This window comes from Aulonocara stuartgranti (genome assembly GCF_965226115.1).
Source record: "Aulonocara stuartgranti genome assembly, chromosome: 23".
NCBI lineage: Eukaryota > Metazoa > Chordata > Actinopteri > Cichliformes > Cichlidae > Aulonocara > Aulonocara stuartgranti.
This window is the reverse complement of record NC_138958.1, coordinates 9,026,549-9,043,072: the sequence shown is the minus strand read 5'-3', so window position 1 is coordinate 9,043,072 and position 16,524 is coordinate 9,026,549. Positions and strand designations below refer to the sequence as shown.

Sequence of the window (16,524 nt, the reverse complement as noted above, 5' to 3'; positions counted from 1 at the left end):
ATCTGGTTAATGTCTTACTGTCACAGTCTTACTGTGATGGTGTAAGTTTATGGCGAAGACCAAACCTTCATACTTTGCATTCTATTAGACAATAAAGCGCTATAATGAGGCGCAGTACGCTTTTATGGTTTTAAATGACCGTGGGCGCATTTACTGAAACAATGATAACACTTTTCACATAGCAACACATTTCTTTATTGAAACAAACATGCCAATGAAACGTTGGACAAATTTCCAAATAAGGCTGGTCGCAATATATTTATTTCTTCGGTTTTTCTTCGATCAAATAAGCTGTTCTTTCATGACAGGCATGAAGTCTGTGCTCTGAGAACAACTATTGACGTTAACATCAGTAATCGTTAACATCAGTTGACAACAGACAAGACAATCCAAAGCAAAGTCAAATATTATATATTATATTGCACAAAATTCAAACAACCCCATATAGGTTGCACCCACAGTAGCTGATGAAATAAAATTCTCAACATTTGCATTAATCTGTAGCAGAATGTAGTGCACACTGTTTTTTCAATATTGTATTCTTCTGTTGTTAAAAAAGCTTTTGCAACAAAATTAAAATATTACACATATATCTAATGATATATAGTCCCTTGTATATCCATTGGCACGTGCATGATAAACAGCCCGAGATATGCAGAAAGAAACCTACTCTGCATCACTGGATGGCTTAAAATGTATCATGTATAACAATTTATCATTAACTCTGTGCATTGCATTACCTGCAAATTTTACATACATCATTACAGTCATGTAGTGTCTTCCACATGTCAGCTAATATGACAGAAAATATCACACAGCTGCCCGGAATAATGAAACGGCAAATGGGATCTTAGACAAACCCCATATAGGGTTTTTATATTATTAATACTGGATGGCAAGCCAAAAAAATAAATATTGTATCTGCTCATTACTGCTAAAGGGGAGTGAAAACAATAATAATACCAATAAAGCATACATGAGACACTACATGTATAAAGGCTAATTTACACTATCTCAAAAACTGACATAGATTTAACTCTGTCTTTGCAGAGGATTGAAGGAAGAACTATTTAAAGTTTACATTTTTTGATCTTGTTTAGCGCCATCTTGTGCCAGTACAGAACACGACATCACCGGGTTGGTTGGTTGCTAGGGGTGCAACAATACTCGTATCGATATTGAACCATTCGGTACGCATATGTATCGAACAATACAAAATTTTTAATTTATTTTATCAACTTTCCTTCTGACGATGCTGTCTGTGTTGAGCGCTCAGTGGATCTGCGCTCGACAGTGCAGCCTAGGTGGAGTAGTCGAACGCAGATTCACTGAGCGCAGGGCAAGCTAGAGAGACTGAAGTTAAGCTCTCGTTGCAACATGGCAAATTGAACCTCCCCCACCCTCATTCAGATCTGGCGTTTGGAACTATTTTGGTTCTCATGTGACGTATGACCCTGAAGGTAAGCGCGTCATGGACTAAAGTAAAACAGTATGTCGGATGTGCCACGCAATGCTCAATTACATTGGTGGGAACTAGTGCGTTAGCGCAGTTTGCTCGTTAACGTGTTGGCCGTCCAGCCCCACGCACGGGGCGATCCGCGGTAGCTCGTTAACGGAGATTTGCCGTGTTGTGGCGTTAACGTCAGTTCAACAAGATTAACGCTGACAGCACTAGTGGGAACACAACGAATATGACTGCACATTTACGCCGACATCATCCTAGTGCAAAGACAAGTGGAAGCAGACAAAAACAACAAGCACGCATGCTACAAACTTTACTCGAGTCATTTAGACAGCCGTTAGCACATGATTCTCCTTATGGGGACCTGATATGTTTAATATGCTGCTGAGAATATAGCCCAGAAGAAGCGTATAGTATAGCTTTTATTTTGGAAAGAGCCATTTCCCTGTAATAAACTCTCTTTTCCAAAGATGAGTGATTCCTCAATCAGATAGATGTATTTTTTTTACTTTGTTGTTTCAGCAACATTAAATTTAAAAACTGTACTTTTGAGTTAAAATATATATTTATAATTTTAATAAATGACAAATTAAAAAGGCATGAACATTTTTTTTGTATCGCAAAAATATCGAACCGTGATACCAAAGTATCGAACCGAACCGAACCGTGAATTTTGTGTATCGTTGCACCCCTATTGGTTGCAGCTTATAGACTTACATTAGCTTATGTTAGCTAACTAGTAACCAGTAACTCAGGTGAGAATAAGGACACTAAAATTAAAAAGCAGTCCAAGGGTATCACTTTTGTGCTGTCCCTGGCTGCAACAATAAATTTTATCAAAAAAAACAAAAACAAAGCTATATTCAGTTTCACTTTCTGTCTCTTAAGCAGTAAGTGGTTCCCTTGTTGTTTGGCTAGCTGCATTGAAACAGTAAAATCCTCCTGTTAGGCACAGTAGGTGACCAACACTCGTTTACAAAGGTTTATAAAGCACTTTATGAATGAGGACTGTGTGGAGGAGACCCTGTTTGAGTCAGGTGACAGGTGGTTCACCAGACCGACACACTGCTGTCCGATACCACACCGTTTCTTCAGTAGGTGAGTGTACCTAGAAGCACAATCAGCTGGCAAAACAGATGTTTGCAAGATGCAATCAGCACTATTTATGCAATAAAATAGTCTCTTTTCCTATGCACATCCAAACAGTTTACAACACAACATACATAAAAACATACATAAATTTTATTGCATAAATTTGATCGCAGGTTGTGGCCTTTAACTGATTGCGCTGCTAGGTACATCTGGCCAGACGAGGAAAAAAACCTGAGTTTCTAACACCAGCTTGTTGGTCTGGTAAAACAACCTGTTACTTGACTCAAACAAGCTCTCCTCCACTCAGTGCTCATTTAGAAAGTGCTTTACGAACCCAAACATTACAGATAACAGGTGGATTTTCCTGTTTCAATGCAGCTAGCCAATTAACGAAGAACCAATTACTGCTTTAGAGACAAAAAGTGAAATTGATCAGCATTTCCTTGGTTTTTTTAACATAAAATGCATCATTGCAGCCAGGGGCAATAAAAAAGTGATCCCCTTTGATCCCTGCTTTTTTTGGTTTTACTGTCCTTATTATCACCTGAGTTACTGGTTCTGTGATTAGTTAGCTAACATAAACTAATGAAATGCCCTGGTGATGTCATGTTCTATACTGGCACCAGATGGCGTTAAACATTTTCAAAAAATGTAAACTTGAAACATTTATTTCTTAAATCCAGCTTCCCAGAGAGAGTTAAATCTAGTTTTTGAGAGTAGGGCTCCATAGTGTACATTAGCCTTTGTACGTGTAGTGTTTCATGTCCTACTATATAGAAGTAACATAGACTGATATCATCTCAAGTTGGCAAATCTGCAGAAAAACAAAATACTACAGTTTTTTTCTTTGGCCAAGTGGCAAAAATAATAAGAAACACAGAATTTGACACATGACCCACAGAGATATTATGCCCAAGCCATTATGAATGTCCTATATATTAGAGCTCCACACTATCAAAAATAAATTTGAAAGTGGTTTATCTGAATTCAGTGTGGACTGATTGAGATGCAATAGCAGATTCCAGTCCTAGTGAGCCTTCTTACATGGGTTATCTAAAGTCTGGCAGCCCATGTTGGTAAATTTCACCCGCACACGGAACAGAGTTCCATCTTCACACATGCAGAGCTTGTACCTCTCCTGACCTTCATTGAAATACAGATCTCCTGCAGAGTTAGGAAAACGCGTGGCATTGAACATGACCGATCCATTGAGCACGATGCTGTTCTCCTGCGAAGACAAATCATCATTACTCATCGATCTTCTGGCCCTTTACTCGATCGGCTTTATTGTAGGAAAAATTCCATACTCACAGCCCTGAGCTCAATGTTTCCACCCATTTTGAACTCGATTGTCCGACCCATGATGTTGACCCCTTCGTTACCACGAATGATGGCAGAGTCTCCTTTAATGTTCAGGTCAGATGCTGCATTACTGGTGATCTAAAAGTCACAGAGAGAATATGAAGTTTAGAATATAATGTTATGAACAGCAACACAAGACTGTTAACAAAAAAGTTAAAAAATAAAATCAAATAAAAACGATACTGTGAAAGACATTTTTAACGAATATTTTTTCCTCCACTTATTAAATGTGATGCAGCATGGCTGCAAATATCTCTTAAGGCTACTGTATTTCCACTAAGCAGTTTATTAGGCAGTATAATGTGAAAATAAATAGCACACTATGTGCACACTCTGTGCTGGGCCTTTTCCAGCTAGCCTGGATGAGGAGGGAACCCCCCGCTCAGCGCAGCCACATGTGCCTGAGGTGTGACCTGGGCAGTTAGCCAGTGAAATTTGCTTCCTCTGTGATGCTGGCAACTTTTCCATTTTTGGCTTGTGGCAATACAATTGTGTTCATTCTGGTCAACTGACAGTTTCTTGTAGATCTAGTGGCATTTTTATCAAAAGTTTAATCATTTACAAAAGTGTACACAAAAGTTTATTGTTACTAAATTTAACAACCCCCCTAACCCTATCTTTTGACATCTTCAAGTTAAAAATTCATAGAAAATAAAGAAATATAAATTAAATCTTTTTTGCATGTTATTCTAGAAGTTTAGAAAGTTTAGGAAAAAAGTAAAAAAATAAATTTTTCTAGCTTTAGCTGTGTTTTTGGAACCTGCGTCACAAATATGTCGCAAACATATTTGTTTGTGATTATTTATTCTGAATCTTTTGAAAGGCACCACTGCTTGGAATTCAGCTCTGTTACGAATTTTCTTGAAACTTTGTTTAGCAGCTTTGCACACCTGTTTTTTCTGTCAGGTTCTCTCAGCCTCTGATAAACTGGAGTCATGGTGAACTGTAAACTTTATATCCCTCCATAGACTTTCTAGATTTTCAGATTTAAATATATTTCTTTAGAATAGTCCAGTTTTGTTTAAACTTTCACATGATGTGGCATCTATGAATGTTTAGATCTGAAGTAGATTTGTGAAAACAACTTTCACAAGGTTAAAAGATGAATTCATAACTGAGCCTTTCTTCTGTTTACACTGATGAAGTTCAGCATCTTCATGGGGACTTTTCCATGTTCTGTAAATATGCTGTTTTGCTTTACCTTTATGGATTATTAGCTAATGTTTGGTACAGGTTATAAAACACTGACAGAACTAATGAAATACTTTGTTATTGCACCCATCAGTGAGTTACTGGAAACTGTACACACCCTTTCTGTGGAAGCTTTTTTAACGCTGAGGACTTTGACTCCTTTGGGCAAATGAAACTCGTGGTTTTCAAAGTCAGTGCTGAAGAATGTGGTCTGGGTCCGAGGGTCTGTGAAGGATATGCCGACATCACTGACGATTGAGGTCTTGTCCTTTTCTACGCTCAGCTTTGTAGTGCCTTGCTGGAAGACTACCTGTAGCAACACATGTTAAATAAAAGAGGAGAGTTTTTAATGTGTGCGCATTATGGGCTTTTCTTGTCTTTTTATCGATACTCAGCTTTTACTAAACTCTGTAACACACTCTGTATTGCTCACCGGGTTGTTGTTACCAACAATGACCAGATCCTGGTCTTTACGGCCTCCTACTGTGCTCTTGTGCAGCGGGTGGACAATACCCATGTCTGCTTTCTGTTTGAAGCGCAGCAGGCCACTCTCATGGAACTCCATACTGTCGCAGCCATTCGGACCGATGCGGATCACTGTCCATATAACCAATGTGATCTGTGAGGCGACAGCATGCACAAAATATACAGATCACACACTAAAAAAAAGCAACACACAGACAAATACACTGATGTTTTAGGTACTCACAATTAAATTAATTAAGGCGAGGAGGAAGAGGATGATAATGATGCACACAGCCATGTTTCCTTTGCGTCCTCTTAGCCCTGTCTTATGAAGACGCTCTTCCTCTATGGGTACATAGCCTGCTTTGAAATTACTGTTGTGCTCCTTGTTGATAGTACGGCGTTCTATGGCTTTTTCTCGCATGGACTTCTTCACTGGCCCATTGGAGCTTTCCTAGAAGCCAGAAAACAAACTCTGAGGTCTAATGCTTACAGTCTTAATAACAAGTAATAACAGATAATAAAACCTGTAATCTATGGTGTAACTGTCCCACATTTACCACGTAACTCTACTGAATTACTTGAAGTACCTACTGTTTCTAAACGTAGACACTTAAAATGTAGTTATAGCAAGAAATGCTAGTAACAATTAGAGAAACTAATTATACTGTAAGAACTTATAAATAAGAAGACCTATGAGTATTTTAACGGAGAAAGAAATGAAAGCTACATGCATGCATTTTTAAATTAATTAACACCTTCATGTTGTTTTAATGGAAAGTAAAAACAACCTTTCCTCTTTTTACAATGTAATTACACAGTTGTTAGGGTGTATTTGAGAGTATCCACTCATAAGCCTAATTTTATAGCTTTAGAGCACATATTGATTATTGAGATTGGTTTACCCAGAATCTCACGTTTACGCACCAACTGTTGTATTATCTCGACTTTCTTTTCTTTTTGAATCGCCTCTACTTTCTTTTTAGGTTTAAATTAAAGTTTTTAGTTCCTCCCTGTTTTCAATGTCCTCTCTGCATCTGTTAAATACCCGCGACAGCCTGTCGCTGGCCATAACTAAAAATAAACTGTACTCATTTTGGCAGCAAAATGGAAATAACCTGCTCTCCGCTGTATCAATATTACACAGCTATAGTTTTATTCTCTTCATAGTGTTGTAATAAATTCGCTGTCAAACAGCAGGTCTAGTAAAAGAATAAGATTTTTATTTATTTCCATATGACGCTTTCGCTACCCATAGCAGAGGCCACTAATGTTTTCTGTTACACTGATATTCCGATAGAGCCCAGACAAAAGCCCAGTATGCTTTAAAAAAAAAAAAAATTAATCCAGTTTATATTGTGTATTATTTAGAAACATATATATAAGTGTTCCGTTAACTAAATGCAAAAAAGGCGGAGAAAAACGCAAGAATAACAACAAATACGGAACATAACGGACCTGTTCAGACGCCATGTTGACCCTCCCTCTTCTGCTTGCTGAGAGTTCGGAGCAAACCACTTTTCACAGATAAAGGGGACAGTACTCCATAATGATTATGTTTTTAGTTGTGGACTGAATGGTAGTTGAATATGACTTGACTATAGAAAACAAATACATAGACAATAAATATAAAAAACAGATAAATAAAAAAAAATCTATCAAATTTTTTTTGATGACATTGAAAAATGGCATATTCCAAACTCAGCCAGCCAATGACAGAAAAATCCTAAAATAGAAGAAACGGTCCATTCATATTTTCCACAGGTGAACTGTCAGCAGCGGACACGATTCTTAAATAATAATAATAATAATAATAATAATGATAATAATAATGATGATGATGATGATAGATAGATAGATAGATAGATAGATAGATAGATAGATAGATAGATAGATAGATAGATAGATAGATAGATAGATAGATAGATAGATAGTAATAACATTACTATTAATTATATATATTTCATAGCTGTACATAGCATAGTGATCATTTTTTATCACAAAAATTGTGATACAATTGTGATCATACACTCAAAAAGTCATATTTAGGATAACGTATTTAAAGGCATTAATTGAAATGATTGCTAAATTTGATCTGGATTACAATAAATAAGTACAACACACATAACTATTCCAGTTATTATTTTAGATACAACAATGAACTGCACATTTAATTTAGTATGTCATATTATCGTATAATCGGATTTGACCCAACACCGCCACTCGAGCAGCACCTGACCCCAAGGGGGGTTAGTTAACTCCCTCGGTATTGGTTTCGTTTAACAGGATGTCATTACGATCGTATTTACATCTGGGGGGAGACCACAGTCTGCAGAGGCCTGACTGAGACGGGAGTAATTTATTTAAACCCTGCGTTCGTTGCTCCCGTCGTCTCCTCACTCGGTTGCCACAAGTGAAGGCGGCGCTTGGCATTCGTGTCGCAGGTGCAGAAAGCTGCCGGTCCAGGAATTTTTACTACACTCCTCGTTAAGACGTACCCCCCTCCGCCTGCTGCTACTGCTGCAGGCCTCCTCCTGGGGATTTTTAAAACCTCCCGAGGATTGTGGATCGACATGGCTGACACTTTAAGGAGATTGACCAACACATCTTCATTCAGCGTCTTACAGGACAAGCTTGAGAGTTGGCACAAGGACTACCATGTAAGTTCATCAATAAGTCATGATTGACCTAAATCTGACCACACAACTTCATCCGTGTTAGCCAGTCCTATTTCCATGATCACTATCCACTGAATTGGTATATTTGCATACAGTTGAACCTTTTAGCCAAAGGGTTTCAGATATATTATGAGCATCCTCGTCTTCAGAACATGACAAATAGGTTTGTCTGCTCTCGTCCATTACTGATTTTTATTCGTTAAACCTGTGATTTTCATTTGTTTTGTTCCACTTTATTATTATAATCATAAATGAAACTGTTACAGGCAGTTTGGAAACGCTTTAAATCATTTTAAAAAATACAGCAAAGGAATGCATTTGTTTAGATTTGATTTCCCAGTGGAGTTTGGTTGGTATGGACGCCGGTTGCCATGGGTACTTTTAGACAGCTCCAAAGATATTTGCCTCAGGTTGAGATGGTTCACTTCCTCTTTCTTCCTGTAGAGGCAATAACTTCAAACGTAGGCATCAAATGCCTTCGAGTGTTTACAGCTAATACGAAATAAAGCTAATAAGAAACTAATAAGTAAAAATGAGTAATAAGTAAGTAATAAAGAAATAACCATCATAATATATATAATATAACAATATAGTACTATATCGATTAATTGATTATATATATTGATTTTTTTTTAAGAAAATCTAGGAGACGTACCCTAACAGACCTAACAAACCTCCTAAACTAAATATTGTTTAAATAAATTTAATATAATAAATAGGTACACGGCATAAAACAATGGAGTTTTTTTGCTGAGCTACTTTTTGCTTGGCTAAATTGTGAATAAATCTTTCCTGTAACCTTCTGTCAGGAAAAGTGAAGCTTAAGAAATGAAATTATGGGAGAACAGGGCAATACCTTCGACTATATAAACGTGGACAATAACATTCATAACATTCACAGGGAAATGCTATTTTTCAATTGTTTTAAAACCCTAGTTTTGTGTCAGAGTCTGCAAACTTTTTAAGCAGTTTTTATCAAATGCAATTTTCCCACCTACAGTTCTAAAACATATATGTTAGTTTAATCTGTGATTCTAAATAAGCTTTAAGTGAATCGTTGTCTGTTTCTTTGTACTAGACAGCGTGTACTCTACCTCTGGCACTGTGACAGCTGGGGAAGGCTCCATGTGACTATGATGGATAAGTGGTTAAGATAATGGAAAAATAAATTTGTTTCCTTTTTTTTAACCCTCCAAGGTGATTTCTTGTGACCAGAATCTGAACAGATGTTGTGAGCTGATTGAAATCACCGCCAAAATCCAGGGCCAACTGTTTGCCATCCTCAACCTTACAGCTGCAGAAGGTACAAGCTTCATCAGTTTATTTATGTTTATTTTATTGAGCACAGGTTCTAACATTTTGTCACTAATCAGGTGGACACTATGCCGGAGTGGACACTCTGAAAACACGACTACTACCATGGCTCGGATCCTGTTTCTCAATGGCGAGGCCCTCAGTCAGTGATGACACCAGTCTACAGCTCATCCAGGTGACTCCATCTATCAGTAAACCAGAAAATCTGTCAGAGTGTTCATATATATGACATATATATCATCATTTTTAAATGTTAGGATTCAGCAGAGAAGGACAGAAAGATCAGGGAGCTCTCTGCCTCCCATGAGAATGACTTGCAGAAGCTGGAGACTCAGCTGTGCTCCGCTCGGCTACAGCTGGAGTCAGTCAGAGCAGAGTGAGTCTAAATTATAGATTAAAAAAACTGTCAGACCTTCTTACCTCAGCTTCAATGGCTCATATTTAACTACACTTTGGTCAGTAAATACAGGTACCGATCTGTTTAAACAGGCTGCTTGATGCTCAGAAGGAACTGGATGAGACAAAGAGCAAGTCTACAACCACCTTTCTGGCCACTGAAGATGAAATATTACAACTGAAAGCTGAGTAGGTGATGTAGATGATTTACTTGTTTTAATATGCACGTATGAGTTTTTCTGTTAATGTGAAGTGTGTCTGTGCTTCAGTTTGAGATCCGCACATGAGCAGGTGGACATTTATAAGAGAAAGCTGGAAGCTCTCGATGACTATGAGCGGCAGATTCGCCTGTTGAGAGACGAAGTGTCTTACCTGAGCACAGAGAAAGCCATGCTGCAAGCGAGGTACACACACAAACATTACACGCTCACACACTGACACCGTTCAGCGTCTTAAATAATTAATATGTTAGATTTTTTCTGTCTCTCAGGTTGGTGAGGAGTCGTTCTCCGAGCCCTTTGTCCAGGCACAGCCGCTCTTCCAGCCCCGGAAGGAGTGAGTCACCCACCCGAGCCCAGCTCACTAACTCCTCCCGCCACGCCCGCCTTGTGTCGCGCTTCAATGACCTGTATGCTGTGGAGCGTCTGGATGCCCAGGCCCTGCTTCGCCGCTACATTTCTGACTTGGAGATGGTCCAGAGAATAATCTTTATTGCAGTTGTGGTATGGCTGCAGCTATTTTAGAGCTGTGTGTACACAGAGCTGATCATTTGATCTGCTGTCTGCTGCGATTCATGGAAATGTATGTATTGCCTGCTTTCCTGTTATAGGAATCCTTCAAGACAGCAAAACTGGCTTACCGTCAGTTCAGGCTACGAGTCAGAAAGACACTGTCCACATCTCACTTTGGGCCGGAAAGTCTAGAAGATGCAGCTGTGGACTACATCGTCAGAAACCTGGACCTTTATGATGTTCAGACCAGCGTCAATGTAGGATGATGCGTCTCATGTGTGCTGTGCAACACTCATGAACAAAATGCTGTAGTTCTGAGGGAAACCATGATCGTCTTTCATCTCTGCAGGATGTCATCAATGCTATGAATGTGAACCCTCGGATCTCCTTCCCGCCAGAGGTGGACTTTGTCCTCATCAGTTCGTTGATCAGAGAGGCATGCAGAGTGGCCTTCGCCATGCAGACACTGGACCCTCCACTGGACTTGGGCTTTGCCACTGATGGAGAACTATACAATGACATCAAGTCAGTCCTGTTTTTGTACACCCAGCAGTCATTTGTTCATTTTTTAAAGGGAAAGTTTTAAGTAACATGTTTTCCATGATGCAAACAGTCACTACAGAATATCACTCCTTGAACTTCAGCCTGTCACTGAAAGCCTCTACCAGTAGATGTCACCCACAACACTTAGATGCACACTTCCAACTCTCCCCTGTCTCTTTCCCTTAAGGTATCGGCGCAGCTACGACTCTGAGTTCACTGCTCCTCTGGTGATGTACCATGTGTGGCCAGCCTTAACGGAAGGAAACACTGTAATAGTGAAGGGCGAGGCTGTGACTAGAAGTGGTGCTCTGGTATTGGTTTTTTAATGTTTAAATATATCACAATTACTGGATGTTATTTAACAGGGTACGTGAGGACACGAAGATGCATACAAAGCTCGTGTGCATACTGGTGGTTTTTCTGTTTTTGCAGTGGAGCCGAAGCCGCAGCAGAAGCAGTAGTACCAGCCCTGTGCGCTCTCGCTCTCTCAGCCCAACTCGCAGCCTTGTAAGTCACTATAATATTAAATAGTCCAACCACACAGAAAGAAAAGCACAACTTGGGAGTTTTGGTCACACAGGGGATAATTTTCTTTTCCTGGGTATAACATCACTCAGCTACTCATGAAATTATGATTCCTTTCACTTTTTGTACCTAACAACGTGCATGCATACCCATGGCTCTAAGGGTATGTATTTCAGAATCACTTTTTAAAATGTAATTTGGTTTGTTTAAGCTTTAACTTACTCAAAAACTGGAAGTATAATCATCATCATTGTCTTTTTTAGGCATTTAACAGCAGAAGAAGCCTGTCTCCTGGACGTCTCAGAGCTAGCCACCTGTGACATTTGGCCACATGTGCTGAAAGTCAAATGCATGGTCACACTTATGCTTCTACCAAATAAAGCAATGAAACCGTTCATAACCTTACCAACCAAAGGCTGTGTGCATTGTTGGAAGGACGCTTTACAGGACATAAGATGATATAGATTAAGCAAAATTAGCCCAGTAGATAACTGAACAGTTGTTCTACTATATTTACTCTATTAATTTTTGACTAACAGTATTGTAGTGATGCTTGGGAACTTAAAGGAAAGGCATATTTCAGGAACAAAAAAGACCTGCACACTAGCACTTTATTGGTGCTAAAATTAGGACCCATACTCAACACTATCAGTCAACATTTCAGTGGCAGATTGTATTACTGTGCTAGTGATTGGTGCTAATTTAACATCCTCCAGTACTTGAGTTACAGATTTTTGGTCAGTGTTTTTAGTGTTTGTTGGATGCTGTGTTGTTATTCTTATTTTATTTTTTTATCCTTTTAATATTTTTCGTTAGTTTTGGTGCTGTTGTTCTATGTAGATACAGTGGGGCAAAAAAGTATTTAGTCAGCCACCGATTGTGCAAGTTCCCCCACTTAAAATGATGACAGAGGTCAGTAATTTGCACCAGAGGTACACTTCAACTGTGAGAGACAGAATGTGAAAAAAAAAAATCCATGAATCCACATGGTAGGATTTGTAAAGAATTTATTCGTAAATCAGGGTGGAAAATAAGTATTTGGTCAATAACAAAAATACAACTCAATACTTTGTAACATAACATTTGTTGGCAATAACAGAGGTCAAACGTTTACTATAGGTCTTTACCAGGTTTGCACACACAGTAGCTGGTATTTTGGCCCATTCCTCCATGCAGATCTTCTCGAGAGCAGTGATGTTTTGGGGCTGTCGCCGAGCAACACGGACTTTCAACTCCCGCCACAGATTTTCTATGGGGTTGAGGTCTGGAGACTGGCTAGGCCACTCCAGGACTTTCAAATGCTTCTTACGGAGCCACTCCTTTGTTGCCCGGGCGGTGTGTTTTGGATCATTGTCATGTTGGAAGACCCAGCCTCGTTTCATCTTCAAAGTTCTCACTGATGGAAGGAGGTTTTGGCTCAAAATCTCACCATACATGGCCCCATTCATTCTGTCCTTAACACGGATCAGTCGTCCTGTCCCCTTGGCAGAAAAACAGCCCCATAGCATGATGTTTCCACCCCCATGCTTCACAGTAGGTATGGTGTTCTTGGGATGCAACTCAGTATTCTTCTTCCTCCAAACACGACGAGTTGAGTTTATACCAAAAAGTTCTACTTTGGTTTCATCTGACCACATGACATTCTCCCAATCCTCTGCTGTATCATCCATGTGCTCTGTGGCAAACTTCAGACGGGCCTGGACATGCACTGGCTTCAGCAGCGGAACACATCTGGCACTGCGGGATTTGATTCCCTGCCGTTGTAGTGTGTTACTGATGGTGACCTTTGTTACTTTGGTCCCAGCTCTCTGCAGGTCATTCACCAGGTCCCCCCGTGTGGTTCTGGGATCTTTGCTCACCGTTCTCATGATCATTTTGACCCCACGGGATGAGATCTTGCGTGGAGCCCCAGATCGAGGGAGATTATCAGTGGTCTTGTATGTCTTCCATTTTCTGATGATTGCTCCCACAGTTGATTTTTTCACACCAAGCTGCTTGCCTATTGTAGATTCACTCTTCCCAGTCTGGTGCAGGTCTACAATACTTTTCCTGGTGTCCTTCCAAAGCTCTTTGGTCTTGGCCATGGCGGAGTTTGGAGTCTGACTGTTTGAGGCTGTGGACAGGTGTCTTTTATACAGATGATGAGTTCAAACAGGTGCCATTCATACAGGTAACGAGTGGGGGACAGAAAAGCTTCTTACAGAAGACGTTACAGGTCTGTGAGAGCCAGAGATTTTCCTTGTTTGAGGTGACCAAATACTTATTTTCCACCCTGATTTACGAATAAATTCTTTACAAATCCTACCATGTGGATTCATGGATTTTTTTTTCACATTCTGTCTCTCACAGTTGAAGTGTACCTCTGGTGCAAATTACTGACCTCTGTCATCATTTTAAGTGGGGGAACTTGCATAATCGGTGGCTGACTAAATACTTTTTTGCCCCACTGTATGTAATACCAGATCAGACTTTCAAATAAGATGGTGATGAGATTTTTCCACTAAAAACGTAAAGAGTTGTTCACGTCATCATTGTAAAAAACAGAAGGGTCAGTGGTAGTTTTTTGGGGGAAAAATATCCGGGTGCATTCAGTGTGACAGTGCGTGTCTTCTTATTTCAAACGGATTAAAGAAGAATTAAAACATATTGATTTTACAGTGATTTGGTTTGCAATGCGAGTATCCTTTAATGGTGCCTTATATCAGCGGTCCCCAACCCCCGGGCCTCGGACCGGTACCGGTCCGTGAGTCGTTTGGTACCGGGCCGCGAGAGTTGAGGCTCAGGTGTGAAATGTATAGTTTTCAGGGTTTTTATCGGTTTTCAGCGTTATTTTGTTATCGTTTTTAACGTTAACTCGGTTTTCCTGGGTCATTTCAGGTGTATTATGAACAAAACTTCTTTTTTTCGGTACCGGTACTAGTTTTATTTTGTTGTATTTATCCGCGACACCTTAAAGGCCGGTCCATGAAAATATTGTCGGGCATAAACCGGTCCGTGGCGCAAAAAAGGTTGGGGACCGCTGCCTTATATGATTGTTTTTTGTATTAAATGGCTGATGCAACTCCAAACTATTTTCTGATTTGTAATGTATCATTTTATATTGATTAAAGACTTTTTTCTGTAGCCTTAGTTCAGTGTAGCAATTAATTTCCTACAGACATTAAAAAAAACATTTATAAATTTCATCAATATAGAATCAGAATCAGCATACTTTATTAATCCCTAAAGAAATTAATTGGGTTACATTTGTTCCATTACAGTAACAGTAACAGAAAAAGACTAGACTATTTAACAATACAATATGTTACAGATTTAAGAAATAGCACAATATATACAAATCACTCAATAATAAATATCAAGAATATTGACAGCAACATTACTGAGTAGAAAACAGCATGTACAAGAAGGATGTAACTGTTGCAGTGTTTACAGTGCATTAGATGGAGGGGTTGCGCAGGGAGATGGCCACGGGCAGGAATGATTTCCTGTGTTGTTCAGTGGTGCTTTTTGGTAATCTCAGTCTCTCACTGAACATGCACCTGTGGCCAGCCAGCATGGAGTGGGTGGGAGGTATTATCCAACATTGTCTTTATCTTGGACAACATCCGCCTCTCCGACACTACCTTAAGGGAGTCCAGCTCCATCCCCACAACATTACAGACCTTGCCAATCAGTTTGAGTCGGTTGGCATCTGCGACCCCTAACCTGCTCCCCCAGCATGCAACAGTATAGAGGATAGCACTGGCCACAACAGACTCATAGAAAATCCCGAGCATAGTCCGATAGATGTGGAAGGACCTTAGCCGCCTCAGAAAATAGAGATGACTCTGGCATTTCCTGTAAAGTGCAGTGGCGTTTTTAACCCAGTCCAGCATGGTAATGCAGTTAAATCAGAAGGGACAGTTTTCACCAAAACCATTTTTAAACAGCTGATGTGGTGTGGACAGCCAAGTTTGTGAATGTGATAACTCGAGAACAAAGTGACGAATTAGTTTAAAATTCATACCATAGGTATTTCTACGAGGTAGCTGAGGGGGCCCACTGGCCGTCGCCAATATTTTTTTTTGCTGCTGCGTCTTATACTTTTCAAATGGCATTACATTCCTACAGCCCGATCCGGCGGGGAGGTGTGGGAAGCTAGATCGGGCGCCCCCCCCCCTTCCGGCTCTCCTCTCTGCTCTCTCCTATCTTGTCCCTTTTGTCTTACTTCTCTCCATCACCTTTTCTATCCCTTTGAAGAAATGAGGCTCCATAAATGCTAAAGAGGTAAGTATTATTTCTCAGTTGCAGTGAATAGATAGGAGAAAATAAACAGTAGAAAACTAAACAGAAGAAAGAAGAAGAGAAATAACAACTTAACATGAACCAGTGACATACTCCGGGGCCTGATCAACCCTGGCAGGGCCTCCTTGGATGAGGGTGTCTAGTAATAATGGCGGAAGCACCCGATGAATCCAAGGTCCACTACTGACGACGTGTCCCAAATCTTAATATTATAATCTAGATCAGATCTCTAATTCCTCCCCCCCCCCCCAAAAAAAAATGGCAGATTAGCCTGGGTAAAAGACTGAAAGCTGAGGCACACAACGATGTGTGCTGCTGGTAAAGTTTCTGGGCTGCCTTTCCTCATAACAGCCATCTGTCAAGATTCTCGCCATTTAAAGCAATGCATTATCAAGGACTACAACATCTAGTCCTTTTAATGAATTTCCTACTACTCTGTTTGAACAATAGGGGATGCTGCTACTCCATCAAAGCTCAAGAA

General features: G+C 39.8%; 2 protein-coding genes across 3 annotated transcripts; one reads left to right on the top strand and one right to left on the bottom strand.

Annotated features, from left to right (window-relative positions):
• Positions 1-171: 171 nt before the first annotated feature.
• On the bottom strand, positions 172-7,076 carry sgcb (sarcoglycan, beta (dystrophin-associated glycoprotein)). The gene is made up of 6 exons (XM_082525414.1): positions 7,031-7,076; positions 5,817-6,026; positions 5,541-5,726; positions 5,226-5,417; positions 3,866-3,994; positions 172-3,782 (listed from the first exon to the last, which is right to left on the bottom strand). Exons 1-6 carry the CDS (start codon positions 7,043-7,045, stop codon positions 3,582-3,584), a joined length of 933 nt encoding a protein of 310 aa, XP_082381540.1. The 5' UTR covers positions 7,046-7,076; the 3' UTR covers positions 172-3,581.
• Positions 7,077-7,602: 526 nt separating this feature from the next.
• spata18 (spermatogenesis associated 18) lies at positions 7,603-13,797 on the top strand. Of its 2 annotated transcripts, none has more exons than XR_014274934.1 (12): positions 7,603-8,232; positions 9,448-9,553; positions 9,624-9,739; positions 9,822-9,940; positions 10,054-10,149; positions 10,230-10,364; positions 10,451-10,682; positions 10,790-10,948; positions 11,041-11,216; positions 11,422-11,545; positions 11,667-11,922; positions 12,023-13,797. XR_014274934.1 is itself a non-coding variant. In XM_082525380.1 (12 exons), the coding sequence occupies exons 1-12, from the start codon at positions 8,146-8,148 to the stop codon at positions 12,077-12,079; spliced, it is 1,482 nt and encodes a 493-aa protein (XP_082381506.1). In that variant the 5' UTR covers positions 7,603-8,145; the 3' UTR covers positions 12,080-13,796. The 2 variants fall into 2 exon arrangements, 1 of the variants encoding a protein (XP_082381506.1); XM_082525380.1 differs by having other exon boundaries at positions 11,667-11,741; positions 12,023-13,796.
• The last annotated feature ends 2,727 nt before the right edge of the window (positions 13,798-16,524 follow it).